This window comes from Somniosus microcephalus, chromosome 1 (genome assembly GCF_052327205.1).
Source record: "Somniosus microcephalus isolate GS21.2 chromosome 1, FLI_Smic_1.0, whole genome shotgun sequence".
In the NCBI taxonomy this organism is placed as follows: domain Eukaryota; kingdom Metazoa; phylum Chordata; class Chondrichthyes; order Squaliformes; family Somniosidae; genus Somniosus; species Somniosus microcephalus.
In genome coordinates this window covers 162,841,457-162,855,615 of record NC_140987.1, presented here as the reverse complement: position 1 = coordinate 162,855,615, position 14,159 = coordinate 162,841,457, and the positions used below count along the sequence as shown (strand labels likewise).

Below are 14,159 nucleotides of genomic sequence, written 5' to 3'. Positions count from 1 at the left end.
ATGAACTCGAGGGAGAATGTCATGAACTCAGGGGAGAAGGTCATGAACTCAGGGGAGAAGGTCAGGCACTCAGGTGGGAGGTCAGGAACTCAGGTGGGAGGTCAGGAACTCGGGGAGAAGGTCAGGAACTTGGGGGAGGGAAGGTCAGGAACTGGGGGGAAGGTCAGGAACTCGGGGGGGGAGAAGTTCAGTGACTCGGGGGTGAAAAGGTCAAGAGTTCGGGGGAGAATGTCAGGAACTCAGGGGGAGGTCAGGAAGTTGGGGGGGAGAAGTTCAGTGACTCGGGGGTGAGAAGGTCAAGAGTTCGGGGGAGAATGTCAGGAACTCAGGGGGAGGTCAGGAAGTTGGGGGGGAGAAGTTCAGTGACTCGGGGGTGAGAAGGTCATGAGTTTGGGGGGAGAATGTCAGTAACTCGGGGTGGGGGTTAGAGCACAGGGAGAACAATTGGGATGAATGTGATCCAGGTCTAAAGGGGGGAGGGGTGGATATGAGAGCGAGAACGCAATCCAGATGGGAAGACGGATCACGTTTTCCCCACCTCTGTTAGACGTGGAGCACGTTCTTCCAACCAGATTAATTAGTGAATCCTTTCTCACACACTGAGCAGGTGAATGGCCTCTCCCCAGTGTGAACTCGCTGGTGTGTCAGGAGGCTGGATACACAAATGCACCCCACACATGGACCCCCCACACATGGACTCCACACACACGGACCCCACACACGCGGACCACACACACATGGTCCCCCCATTCATGGACCCCACACACACGGACCCCACAAACATGGACTCCCCACACACTGACCCCCCACATGAACCCCACACACACGGACCTCACACACACGGGCCCCCCACACATGGACCACACACTCATGGTCCCCCCACACATGGACCCCACACACACGGACCCCACACACACAGTCCCCTCACACATGGACCCCACACACACAGACTCCACACACATGCAGACCCCACACACAAACACACCCCATACACGTACCCACAGACACACCCCACATACGCACCCGCACACATTAGGCTGGATAGCTCTTTGTTGGCCGGCGCAGACATGATGGGCCGAAATGGCCTCCTTCCGTGCTGTAACTTTCTATGATTCTATGAATCTACACCACACACACGGAACCCACACACGGTCCCTCCATTCAGGTACAGTGCAGACTGCTCTACAGCCGGCAGGATGAAATTACTAATTCCAGACAAGCTGTTGGCTGTGTCTTGTCCTCCAAGGGGACCAATCAGAAACCTGGTCCAACCCACTAGTGTTGCAAATAAACGCTGCCTCTTTTGTTTCTTTACTTGTCCCATTACCACCCCGTCTGTTACTCTAAACTTAATTGAAGATCAACCAGCAATAACATTATCTGAAGTGAAACAGCTTTGCGTTTGCTTCTAAACGTGCACCAATACTTTCAAGTAATAAAACATATCAAGAAACGTTTATTCCAGAATCAGCAAGTACTATTTGAAATTTAATTTTTATGCACTACAGGGCATACTTAATCTAAACAAGGCACATATGCCTTTTCATCTGATTTCCCACACTCTACGCGAATCGCTTGTGAAACTGTCCCCAGCCTTTATATTCAAAGTGATCGGAGGCAACTCACAAAATATTTGAAACCGCTACGCTTTGTGCTGCCATTGGTAACATGGATGTTACTGGGCGTTTGACGTGCAGTGTAACCTCACCAAAACTATAGAGATTGCTAGTCAGATGGATATTGGTCCAAGTGGGAGCAGGTTCAGCCCCCTTTCTCAACACAGCAATTTGAGACCTTTAATAAAATGTAAAAATAAAACCAGAGGAGCTGGAGATCAAATAAGGAGCCGGGACTAAAAATGGGACCGAAGTCCAACTCTGGGTTCTACCTCAGTCGGAAGGCGGTTGTGCTTTTCACCCTTCTCATCTTGGCTTTACTGGTGATTTCAACGGTTTTTGCGATTCTTTACGCCAGGCTGAGGACTGAGAAAACTGAGGAGATCTTCCCGACGAGCTGGGAGCCCCCTAGCACCCCCAGCTCGATGCCCACCGTTACTGCCCGGTGGGGGCTGTGGAACAACTCCCGGTTACCAACCAATCTCATCCCCAGCCATTACCAGTTGGAGCTGTGGCCACAGCTAGTGCCCGGGCAGGACGAACCCTACTCTTTTATCGGCCAGGTCAATGTGACAGTGATGTGTCGAGAGGAGACCGAGATCATCCTGATTCACAGCCATCAGCTCCGTTACTCCGGGGTGACGATCACGGCTACCGGGAGCCCTCTCGGTGTTGAGCTTCGCCCCACTCCGGACATTCAGGACACTTGGCTTGAACTTGAGAACGAGTACCTGGTGATCGAACTGGACGGCAAACTGGTGCCAGGACAGGAGTACATCATCCAAACCAACTACAGCGGGCAGCTGAAGGAGGCGGCATCGGGACTTTTCATCAGTTCCTACTCGGAGTGGGGCATCAACAAGTAAGTGAGAGAGTTTAGAAAGTACAAGTTTAGGAAGTCTGCGCAGATCTCAGTGAGCAATATTAAATGGTCTTCTCTTTCTTTAAAGCACACTTCGGATGTTTGGCTTTTCTTGATCTTTATGGCTTTCTTTTCGCTTGTACCATGACTCCTCGTGTATCGGATAGCCTCTTGAATCGAATTCATAAATGCTGTGTTAGAATTCCCCCGAGAGATCTCCGCGTTATAAAGTTATTGAGCTGAGGGAGGAAGGCGGTTTCGTTTTCTTGACTTCTTTCAGTGCAGTTTTAATAAAATGCGTTTGGATGCACATGCTCTCAATTAACATTGTACTGCTTTGAATTTATAGGTTGAAGTCCAATTGGCCTGCAATGCACAGCACCATGTTGGTCAGACACGCACCATGTAGTTATTAACATTTCTCACCGAGTGCCAGTGTTATGCCATATTTCGTACAGGAACTGAGCAATAATTTCCTTACTCACTACCCACTTGGAAGAAAAAGAAATGTGCTTTTGCCATAAAACTGTTCATAAAAATAAATTACGTGCAGCAATCATCCCGGCTGCTAAAGCAACTTATTTCGGTAATGTTATCTCGTTTTTATAGCTTAAAGTTTAACCGTGCAGCTTGAGTCGCTGAAAGCATATACTTAAACACAAAATACCTTTGAACAAGGGAACTTTTGTGAAAAAAAGTTTCCAACCATACACATAACAATTTTTGACCTCCGGCTCCCTTTCTGGCATTCACATTCACACAGCTTATATTTATTGTGCTTGGTGTGACCTCTGGGAGTATCTGAGACTAAACAGCATTGCCATATGGACAGCAAAGCGAAGCGAATAGTGTGAGCGCGCCCCTTAGTATTAAGTTCATTCGTCGAACCTGATGAGTGTTTGGGTTCAGAGAGGGATTATAAAGAGAAGTGACATTTCACTCAAAGAACGATAAGCTTTGTCTGAATTTAGTCCCTTTTCACTCATTTCCTCAGTATGTTTTTAATCACCTCCTGTGTGTTGTAACTGTTCCTGATACTTTTGCTAACATTAACCATTCCAAGAAATATATCTTTTTGCTGCCAATTTAATATTTTGTCTAGCCCTAAGGATTCCAAGTTAATCGCAATTTCAATTCTATTTTGGTGTATTAAAGCGTTGTCCATATCGACGGGCTTTATACAATTTGTTTTAGTACTTGCATAGAACTGTTTGCATTTTAGCCATACTTGAGTGATGACAATCCATGCAGAATTAGCATGGACCCATCATTTTCTGACTGAAGGGAGAAAACACTTTAGAGATGCCAATATCATTTAATAAATCTAGTATCTGAAACTTTAAAAGGGGACAGAATTTGGTTGTTTCCCTGTGCCTAATCATTTTGGTACCATCTTAAAGAGTGGTATAGTCCATTGATGCCCTGCATCTTGAGGAAGCTATCGTTTTGAGGAACACTCACTGCTTCTAGTCCTGTTGCTGGTCAGACAACAAGCCATGCACCAACAACTACAATTATCAACAACTCATAATTATCACTATTTAAACACTGACTATACAAACAATTAATAGGCAGAAACAGTTGTAGACAGGGTCATTTAGCAATTTGAATAACAAGTAATTAATAAAATAAGAGGTTATAAAGGCAGCTCTGTGTATCACCGTCATTCAGCATTAACTGGATTGCTGAATATTAAATTATAGTATATGTCTGAAACTACTGCAAATTGGTGAGACTACTCCAGAAGTTAACTCCTTAGTTGCTGACAAATTAACAGCATTAGATATCCAGTCTATAGAATAGATTAGAGTCTATGCGCAGGTGGTTAGCAATATTCTCAGAGCTTGTATGACCTTGTCCTTATGAGCAGCATTGTTCAGTTGATCTTCTTCCTCCCATGGATTGACAGTATTAGCTTCTGGAATATCGAGTTGATGAGGTCCTACAGTGGTGGGGCTATCTGTTCCATTCAGATCCTCCATTCCGGCTGAATTCTCCTTATGCATGGTGACTGTATCTGAGATAGTTGACTTAACTCTCACTTTCCTTGATCTCAGACAACTTGTACAATTAAGTGAGACACTTATTGCTGCCTGTAACTGGTTGATATAGCTGTACAATGTGACTTATATAAAACCGCTACTCTGTTATGAATATATTTTGTACTTGTAATGGTATCCTTCTACATGTGCTGGATAAAGATTACTGCAGAAAAAGACTAGAGAAGACAAAGAGAATCTTCTAACTAACAAAGAGGGATTTCATCTAATGAAGACAAAGACAGTCTACCAAGAAGTGTGTCATGCACCCTAAATTTAAAGAAACCCCTATTTTTCCATTCAATTGACCTGGGTGACATATATATCCAAACATATCTTTCTACCAGTCACATAAGTGTCCTGGAAGATGTCAAAGTTAATGAGGCATAGATGCCTAGGTATATCAAATTCCACTTTCACTCCTCTAACTTCTCAATCTTGCTTTTAACAAAGACTCTTACACAGGACCAGATAAGGCATGGGATATTTATGTACCACGAGCGAGTTATTCCTGAGCTCAGCTCTTAATGCTAGCCTCTTATCACTGGTAAGGAATGTTTGTTCAAATCAACCTTCATGGTCTTAATTATTTTTGATTTCCCAGCATTCAGTTTAACCATTTTGTGTGGCCAGCTTTGAGCTGAATCTCAATTTTGAGAAAACATTTTGGCAATTTACAAAAGGTTTTTCCTACAGTGATGAAAATGGAAGGGAAGTTCCTGCAACTGCACAGCATGAGGAGGGAGCATTAGTAGGGGAGAATTTGGATCACAACAGTGAGCAGCCAGAGAAAGGAGGACACGACTTATAGTTCTGTGCTTTCAATGAATAAAAGTTGACATACCAAATAATCTCACTTCATATCTACTTATTCTCCCCACCCTCACAAAGTCTGTCATAATCAAAGTTTTCGCCCAAGTTTCTATATAAAGCCCCTTATAATAATCCTCCTCCCAAAAGTTGCAAGCCTACACAGAAATTAACTCAGAAGTTTATGTGCTCAAGTTGTGTTTATTCTCATAACAACATTAATTCAAAGGTGCTAGAAAATCTATTCACCCTAACACAACTACTTCTTACCACTGTGTCTCCCCTTTATGTCAACTAACTCACTCGGTCTATCTCCTAGTCTAATACTTCGACAAGATGCTCCCTGAGTGAGATAGTTTGGTAGATGGGTGGCTGGGATGGTTTGCCTAGAGCCTCAGAGTTGATGCTTGTTGCAGGAAGCAGCTGTCCCAGAGGGACCAAAATCAGACTCATTGGGGCCTCAATTCCTTAACATCCCAGACGGGGCATGATTCCAGTGGTGTGCAGCAATGGCGCCCCAGAACGGAGAGGCCTGAGGACCAAAGTAAATTTGTCCTCATCAAAATAAACCAGGCAAACTGCATAGCCTCGACACAGCTCACCTGTCGGGCCTTTACAAATTTTGTCTCACACTGAGGCCCAGAGATGACCCCAGGGGTGGGGAGGTGATTGGAAAGGGGGCAAGTGCTGGTGGGTAGCGGCCCGCAGTTGTTTTGTGGAGCACACCTGTTTCTTCCATCTCCACAAAATGTTGAAAACATTACAAAAGTCAGTGATTGAAGCAGGAACTATATCTATATTTGAAAATAGGTTAGATAGGTGGTGGAAAGAAAGGGAAATAAAGGGACATGGGAACAGGTTAGGCACATGGGATTAGGACTACTACTCACATAGAGGATAAACATGAACACAGACTGGTTGGGCAGAATAGCCTGTTTCGGTGCTGTGGCTCAGTTGGTAGCACCCTCGTCTCTGAGGCAGAAGGTTGTGGGTTCAATTCCCACTCCAGAGGCTTGAGCACAAAAATCTAGGCTGACACACCAGTGCAGTACTGAGGGAGTGCTGCACTGTCGGAGGTGTAGTCTTTTGGATGAGCTGTTAAACCGAGGACCTGTCTGCTCTCTCAGGTGGACGTAAAAAATCCCATGGCACTATTTGGATGAAGAGCAATATTTATTTCTCAATCAACATCACAAAACAGATTATCTGGTCATTATCACATTGCTGGCTGTGGATGTTTGCTGCATGCAAATTGGCTGCTGCGTTTCCTACATTACAACAGTGACTACACTTCAATAAGTACTTCATTGGCAGTAAAGCGCTTTGGGACATCCAGTGGTCATGAGAGGTGCTATATAAATGCAAGTCTTTCTTTCTTTGTAATTCCAGCAACCTTTCTCTTGCAAGGGAAAGGGGTGCTGGATCCATATTAGAAACTTTCTCATGCGCAGGCATTGGAGTGGCCTTTAGGAAATAGGGGCAATGTCATTATTCAGAAAGAGAGTGGCATCTATGACCAATCCTTGCAGCCCACTGGTGCTGGACACAAGCTCAGAGGTACTGCTACTGGTTAGTTTCATCCCAGATATAATAGTCCCAGTCGGGTCTTGGTAGGAAGAAATAGAAAAACCGAATATTTTTTAAATGGTGAGAAACTTTCAAATGTTGGTGTTCAGGTCTATGAAAGTGCACTGTTCAGTGCATCTATTGCAGCATTGTTAGCAGCCACTTCAAAAGCTACCAATGTCCTTCGAAGCTATTCCTGGTATCATGATGCCACAGAAATATCCTGAACTGTCATGATCTCCAGGGTATTAACATAAGAACATAAGAAATAAGAGCAGGAGTACGTCATACGGCCCCTCGAGCCTGCTTCGCCATTCAATAAGATCATGGCTGATCATCAACCTCAACTCCACTTTTCCGCCTGATCCCCATATCCCTTGATTCCCCTGGAGTCCAAAAATCTAAATATCTCAGCCTTGAATATACTCAAAGACTCAGCATTCAGCCCTCTGGGGCAGAGAATTCCAAAGATTCACAACTCTCTGAGAAAAGAAATTCCTCCTCATCTCAGTCTTAAATGGCCTACCCCTTATCCTGAGACTATGCCCCCAAGCTCTAGACACTCCAGCCAGGGGAAACAACCTCTCAGTATCTACCCTGTCAATCCCCGTCAGAATCTTGTATGTTTCAATGAGACCACTTCTCATTCTTCTAAACGCCAGAGAATATAGGCCTATTCTACACAATCTCTCATCATAGGACAGCCCTCTCATCCCAGGAATCAATCTAGTCAATCTTTGTTGCACCGCCTCCAAGGCAAGTATATCCTTCCTTAGAGAAGGAGACCAAAACTGTGCACAGAACTCCAGGTGTGGTCTCAGCAAGGCCCTGTACAATTGTAGCAAGACTTCCTTACTCCTATGCTCCAACCCCCTTGCAATAAAGCCCAACATGCCATTTGCCTTCCTTATTGCTTGCTGTACCTGCATGCTAGCTTTCTGTGTTTCTTGCACGAGGACACCCAAATCTCTCTGAACACCAACATTTGAAAGTTTCTCACTGTTTAAAAAATATTCTGTTTTTCTATTCTTCCTACCAAAGTGAATAACCTCACATTTCCCTACATTACACTCCATCTGCCACCTTACTGCCCACTCACTTAGTCTATCTATATCCCTTTGCAGACGCTTTGTTTTCTCCTCACAGCTTACTGTCCCACCTCGCTTTGTATCATCAGCAAACTTGGATACATTACACTCAGCCCCTTCACCAAGGTCATTAATATAGATTGTGAATAGCTGAGGCCCCAACATTGATCCTTGCGGCACCCCACTAGTTACAGCCTGCCAACCTGAAAAAGATCTGTTTATCCCTACTCTCTGTTTTCTGTCCATTAACCAATCCTCTATCCATGCTACTATATTACCCCCAACCCCATGAGCCCTAATCTTGTGTAATAACTTTTTACGTGGCACCTTATCAAATGCCTTTTGGAAATCCAAATATACTACATCCACTGGTTCCCCTTTATCTACCCTGTTAGTTACATCCTCAAAAAACTCTAATAAATTTGTCAAACACGATTTCCCTTTCATAAAACCATGTTGACTCTGCCTAATCATGTTATGATTTTCTAAGTGCCCTGATACCACTTCTTTAACAATGGATTCCAGCATGTTCCCAACAACTGATGTCAGGCTAACAGGCCTGTAATTCCCTGTTTTTTCTCTCCCTCCTTTCTTGAATTGCAATGTTACATTTGTGACCTACCAATCCGCTGGGACCATTCTAGAATCTAGGGAATTGTGGAAGATGAAAACCAATGCATTCACTATCTCTTCAGCCACCTCTTTTAGAACCCTAGGATGTAGGCTGTCAGGTTCATGGGATTTGTCGGCTTTTAGTCCCATTAGTTTCTCTAGTACCTTTTCTCTACTTATAGTCTATATGAAGATTAAATTCCCCCAAGATTATTGCATTACCTTCGTAGCAAGCCCCTACTATTTCTTGCTTAATATTCTGTCCAATGGTATAACCACTGTTAGGGGGCCTATATACTACTCCTACCAATGTTTTCTGCTGCTTGTCATTCCTTATCTCCACCCATACTAATTCTACTTCCTGATCTTCTGAGCCAAGATCCTTTCTCGCTACTGTCCTTATGTCATCCTTTATTATCAGAGCTACTCCCCCTCCTTTTCCATTCTGCCTGTCTTTTCAAAACGTCAAGTACCCTGGAACATTTAGTTCCCAACCTTGGCCACCTTGCAACCACGTCTCAGTAATGGCTATTAGATCAAACCTATTTATCTCTATTTGTGCCATAAGGTCATCTATCTTGTTATGAATGCTTCGTGCATTCAGATAAACAGCCTTTAATTACATTTCTTACCATTATTCTCTGCTTTGACCTTATTCTCTGCTGCACTGCTACCATTAAACTCTCTGTCCCTTCCTGTCACACTCTGCTTATTTTTACCCACATTGCTACATTGCTCTATTGCCTTGACCTTTCTCTTTAGATTTCTAAATTTCCCCTCACCTGATCCTTCCCCACTTTTTTCTAGTTTAAAGCCCTATCTACAGCCCTAGTTATTGGATTCGCCAGGGCGAAACAGCTCCCTCTTTCCCCAGTACTGGTATCAGTGCCCCATGAATTGAAACCCCTTTTTCCCACACCACTCTTTGAGCCAATTTGCACGTGGCTCATGTAGTAATCCAGAGATTATTATCCTTGTGGTTCTGCTGATTAATTTAGACCCTAGCTCCTCAAACTCCCTCAGCAGAACCTCATTCTTTGTTCTACCTATGTCGTTGGTTCCTACATGGACCACGACAACTGGATCCTTCTCCTCCCATGCCAAATTCTTCTCCAGCCGCGAGGAGATATCCCTGGCAACACAACCTTCGGGACTCTCGCGGCTGCAGAGAACAGTATTCTGCGGGTTGTGAGAAATTTCTTGCAATGTGTTGGAGATACAGGAGCGGGGGGCCATTCAAGTGGGGGGAGTTAAAAGAAATGTTGTAGTGGTAAGGGATAGTATTGTTAGGGGGATAGATAGGGTTCTTTGCAGCCGAGAGCGAGAGTCCCGAAGGCTGTGTTGCCTGCCCGGTGCCAGGGTTAAGGACATCTCCTCTGGGCTGGAGAGAAACTTGGAGTGGGAGGGGGAGGATCCAGTTGTTGTGGTCCATGTTGGTACCAATGACATAGATAGGACAAGGAAAGAGGTTCTGCTGAGGGAGTTTGAGCAGCTAAGGGCCAAATTAAAAAGCAGAACCACAAGGGTAATAATCTCTGGATTACTACCTGAGCCACGTGCAAATTTGGCTAGGGTAAATAAAATTAGAGAGTTAAATGCGTGGCTCAAAGACTGGTGTGGGAGAAATGGGTTTTGCTTCTTGGGACACTGGCATCAGTACTGGGACAGGAGAAAACTGTTCTGTTGGGATGGACTTCACTTGGTCAGTGCTGGGACTAGAATCCTGGCGAATCGAATAACTAGGGCTGTAGAGAGGGCTTTAAACTAATTAGTGGGGGGGAGGTTTTAAGAAAGCGAAAAATAAAAATGACAGCGGAGAAGGCAATAGAGCAAGGTAGCAGTGGGGGAATTAAAAACCAGAGCGTATTAGGAAGGGACAGAATGTATAATGATAAAGGTAAAGTAGTAAAAGGGGTAAAAATAGGAATAAATTGTCAGAAAACATATTTGAAAGTTCTTTATCTGAATGCACGCAGCATTCGTAACAAAATAGACGAGTTGACGGTACAAATAACTACACATGGTTATCATCTGGTGGCCATTATGGAAACATGGCTGCAAGATGATCATGACTGGGAACTAAACATACAAGGGTATTTGACAATTAGGAAGGACAGACAGGAAGGAAAGGGAGGTGGGGTTGCTATGTTAATCAAGGATGGAATCACTGCAATAGTCAGAAATGATATTGGGTCAAAGGATCAGGATAGTGAAACAGTTTGGGTGGAGATAAGGAATAATAAGGGGGAAAAGTCACTAGTGGGCATAGTCTATAGGCCTCCTAACAGTTGCAACTCTGTTGGTCGGAGTATAAATCAAGAAATAGTTGGGGCTTGTAATAAGGGAACAGCTATAATCATGGGGGATTTTAACTTTCATATTGACTGGACTAATCAAATTGGGCAGGGCAGCCTTGAGAAAGAGTTCATAGAGTGTATTAGGGGCGGGTTCCTTGAGCAGTATGTAACTGAACCAACCAGGGGGCAGGCAATCTTAGATCTGGTCCTGTGTAATGAGACAGGATTAATAAAAAATGTCCTAGTAAAGGATCCCCTTGGAATGAGTGACCATAATATGGTTGAATTCCAAATTCAGTTTGAGGGTGAGAGAGTTGGACCTCAAACCAGCGTACTGAGCTTAAATAAAGGAGACTATGAAGGTATGAGAGTAGAATTCACTAAAGTGGACTGGGAAAATAGATTAAAGTGTAAGATGGTACAAGAGCAATGGTCTACATTCAAGGAGATATTTCACATCTTTCAAGAAAAATATATTCCTCTGAGGAAAAAGGGGAGTAAAAGAAAAGACAGCCATCCATGGCTTAGTAAAGTAATAAAGGATAGTATCCGACTGAAAACAAGGGCATATAAAGTAGCCAAATCTAGTGGGAGGATAAAAGATTTGGAAGCATTTAAAAGCCAGCAAAGAATAACTAAAAGATTAATTAAGAAAGGGAAGATAGATTATGAAAGTAAACTAGCAAAAAATATAAAAACAGATAGCATAGAAACATAGAAACATAGAAGATAGGAGCAGGAGTAGGCCATTCGGCCCTTCGAGCCTGCTCTGCCATTCAATGAGATCATGGCTGATCATTCAAATTCAGTACCCTGTCCCTGCCTTCTCCCCATATCCCTTGATCCCTTTAGCCTTAAGAAATATATCCAACTCTTTCTTGAATATATTTAATGAACTGGCCTCCACTGCCCTCTGTGGCAGAGAATTCCACAGGTTCACCACTCTCTGGGTGAAGAAATTCCTCCTCATTTCAGTCCTAAATGGCTTACCCCTTATCCTTAGACTATGACCCCTCGTTCTGGACTCCCCGGCCATCAGAAACATCCTTCCTGCATCTAGTCTGTCCAGGCCTGACAGAATTTTATAGGTTTCGATGAGATCCCCTCTCAATCTTCTAAACTCCAATGAGTATAAGCCCAATCAACACAATCTCTCCTCATACGTCATTCCTGCCATCCCAGGTATCAGCCTGGTGAATCTTTGCTGCACTCCTTCCATGGCAAAAACGTCCTTCCTCAGGTAAGGCAACCAAAACTGCACACAATACTCAAGGTGCGGTCTCACCAAGGCCCTGTACAACTGTAGCAAGACATCCTTGTTCCTGTACTCAAAACCTCTTGCTACGAAGGCCAACATACCATTTGCCTTCTTAACCGCCTGCTGCACCTGCATGCTTACCTTCAGCGACTGGTGCACAAGGACACCCAGGTCTCGTTGCACTTCCCCTTCTCCCAATCTATTGCCATTCAAATAATAATCTGCCTTCCTGGTTTTGCCACCAAAGTGGATAACCTCACATTTATCCACATTATAGTGCATTTGCCATGTTTCTGCCCAGTCACCCAACCTGTCCAAATCGTACTGGAGTTTCACGACATCCTCCTCACAGCATACCCTCCCACCCAGCTTTGTGTCGTCTGGCAAGAGTTTCTACAGCTACATAAAAAGAAAAAGGGTGGCTAAAGTCCCTTAGAGGATGAGACCGGGAAACTAGTGGTGGGGAACATGGAGATGGCAAAGACGCTGAGCAAATATTTTGTGTCAGTCTTTACAGTAGAGGGCACTAAAAATATCCCAACACTGGACAAACAGGAGGCAATGGGGGGGAGGAGCTAAAAACGATTAAAATCACTAAGGAGGTGGTACTTGGTAAAATAATGGGACTTAAGGCGGATAAATCCCCCGGACCTGATGGCCTACATCCTAGGGTCTTGAGAGAAGTAACGGTAGGGATTGTGGATGCATTGGTGATTATTTTCCCAAACTCCCTGGACTCAGGAAAGATCCCGGCAGATTGGAAAACTGCTAATGTAACACCCTTATTTAAGAAGGGAAGTAGACAAAAAGCTGGAAACTATAGACCAGTTAGCCTAACATCTGCGGCTGGTAAAATGTTGGAGTCCATTATTAAGGAAACAGTAACAGAGCATTTGGATAAACATAATTTAATAGGACAGAGTCAGCATGGTTTTATGAAGGGGAAGTCATGTTTGACAAATTTGCTCGAATTCTTTGAGGACGTAACATACAGGGTGGATAAAGGGGAACCAGTGGATGTAGTGTATTTGGACTTCCAAAAGGCATTTGACAAGGTGCCACACAAAGGATTACTGATCAAGATAAAAAATCACGGGATTGGGGGTAATATACTAGCATGGGTGGAAGATTGGCTATCTAACAGAAAACAAAGAGTTGGGATAAATGGTTCATTCTCGGGCTGGCAATCAGTAACTAGTGGTGTTCCGCAGGGGTCAGTGCTGGGACCCCAACTCTTTACAATCTATATTAATGATTTGGAGGAAGTGACCGAGTGCAACGTATCCAAGTTTGCCGATGATACAAAGATGGGAGGGAAAGCAGTGAGTGAGGAGGACATAAAAAACCTGCAAAAGGACATAGACAGGCTAAGTGAATGGGCAGAGATTTGGCAGATGGAATATAATATTGGAAAGTGTGAGGTTATGCACTTTGGCAGAAAAAATCAAAGAGCAAGTTATTATATAAATGGAGAGAAACTGCAAAGTGCTACAGTACAAAGGGATCTGGGGGTCCTGGTGCATGAAACACAAAAAGTTAGTATGCAGGTGCAGCAGGTGATCAGGAAGGCCAATGGAATCTTGGCTTTTATTGCAAGGGGGATGGAGTATAAAAACAGGGAAGTCTTGCTGCAGTTATACAGGGTATTGGTGAGGCCACACCTGGAATACTGCGTGCAGTTTTGGTTTCCATATTTAAGGAAAGGTATACTTGCTCTCGAGGCGATTCAGAGAAGGTTCACTCGGTTGATTCCGGAGATGAGGGGGTTGACGTATGAGGAAAGGTTGCGTAGGTTGGGCCTCTACTAATTGGAGTTCAGAAGAATGAGAGGCGATCTTATCGAAACATATAAGATTGTGAGGGGGATTGATCAGGTGGATGCGGTGAGGATGTTTCCACTGATGGGTGAGATTAGAACTAGGAGGCATAATCTTAGAATAAGGGGCTGCCCTTTCAAAAGTGAGATGAGGAGTTTTGTATCCATGTGTTAATGGAGACATGGAATGCAGGA

At 44.0% G+C, this 14,159-nt stretch overlaps 1 protein-coding gene across 1 annotated transcript in view; it reads left to right on the top strand.

Moving 5' to 3' along the window:
* The first annotated feature begins 1,522 nt into the window (after positions 1 to 1,522).
* LOC147124429 (aminopeptidase Q-like) overlaps positions 1,523 to 14,159 on the top strand; it is a 338,328-nt gene continuing 325,691 nt past the window's right edge. Inside the window, exon 1 of the mRNA XM_085987070.1 lies at positions 1,523 to 2,478. Coding sequence (XP_085843196.1) covers positions 1,859 to 2,478 — 620 coding nt within the window. The 5' untranslated portion in view covers positions 1,523 to 1,858. The remainder of the gene's footprint in view (positions 2,479 to 14,159) is intronic.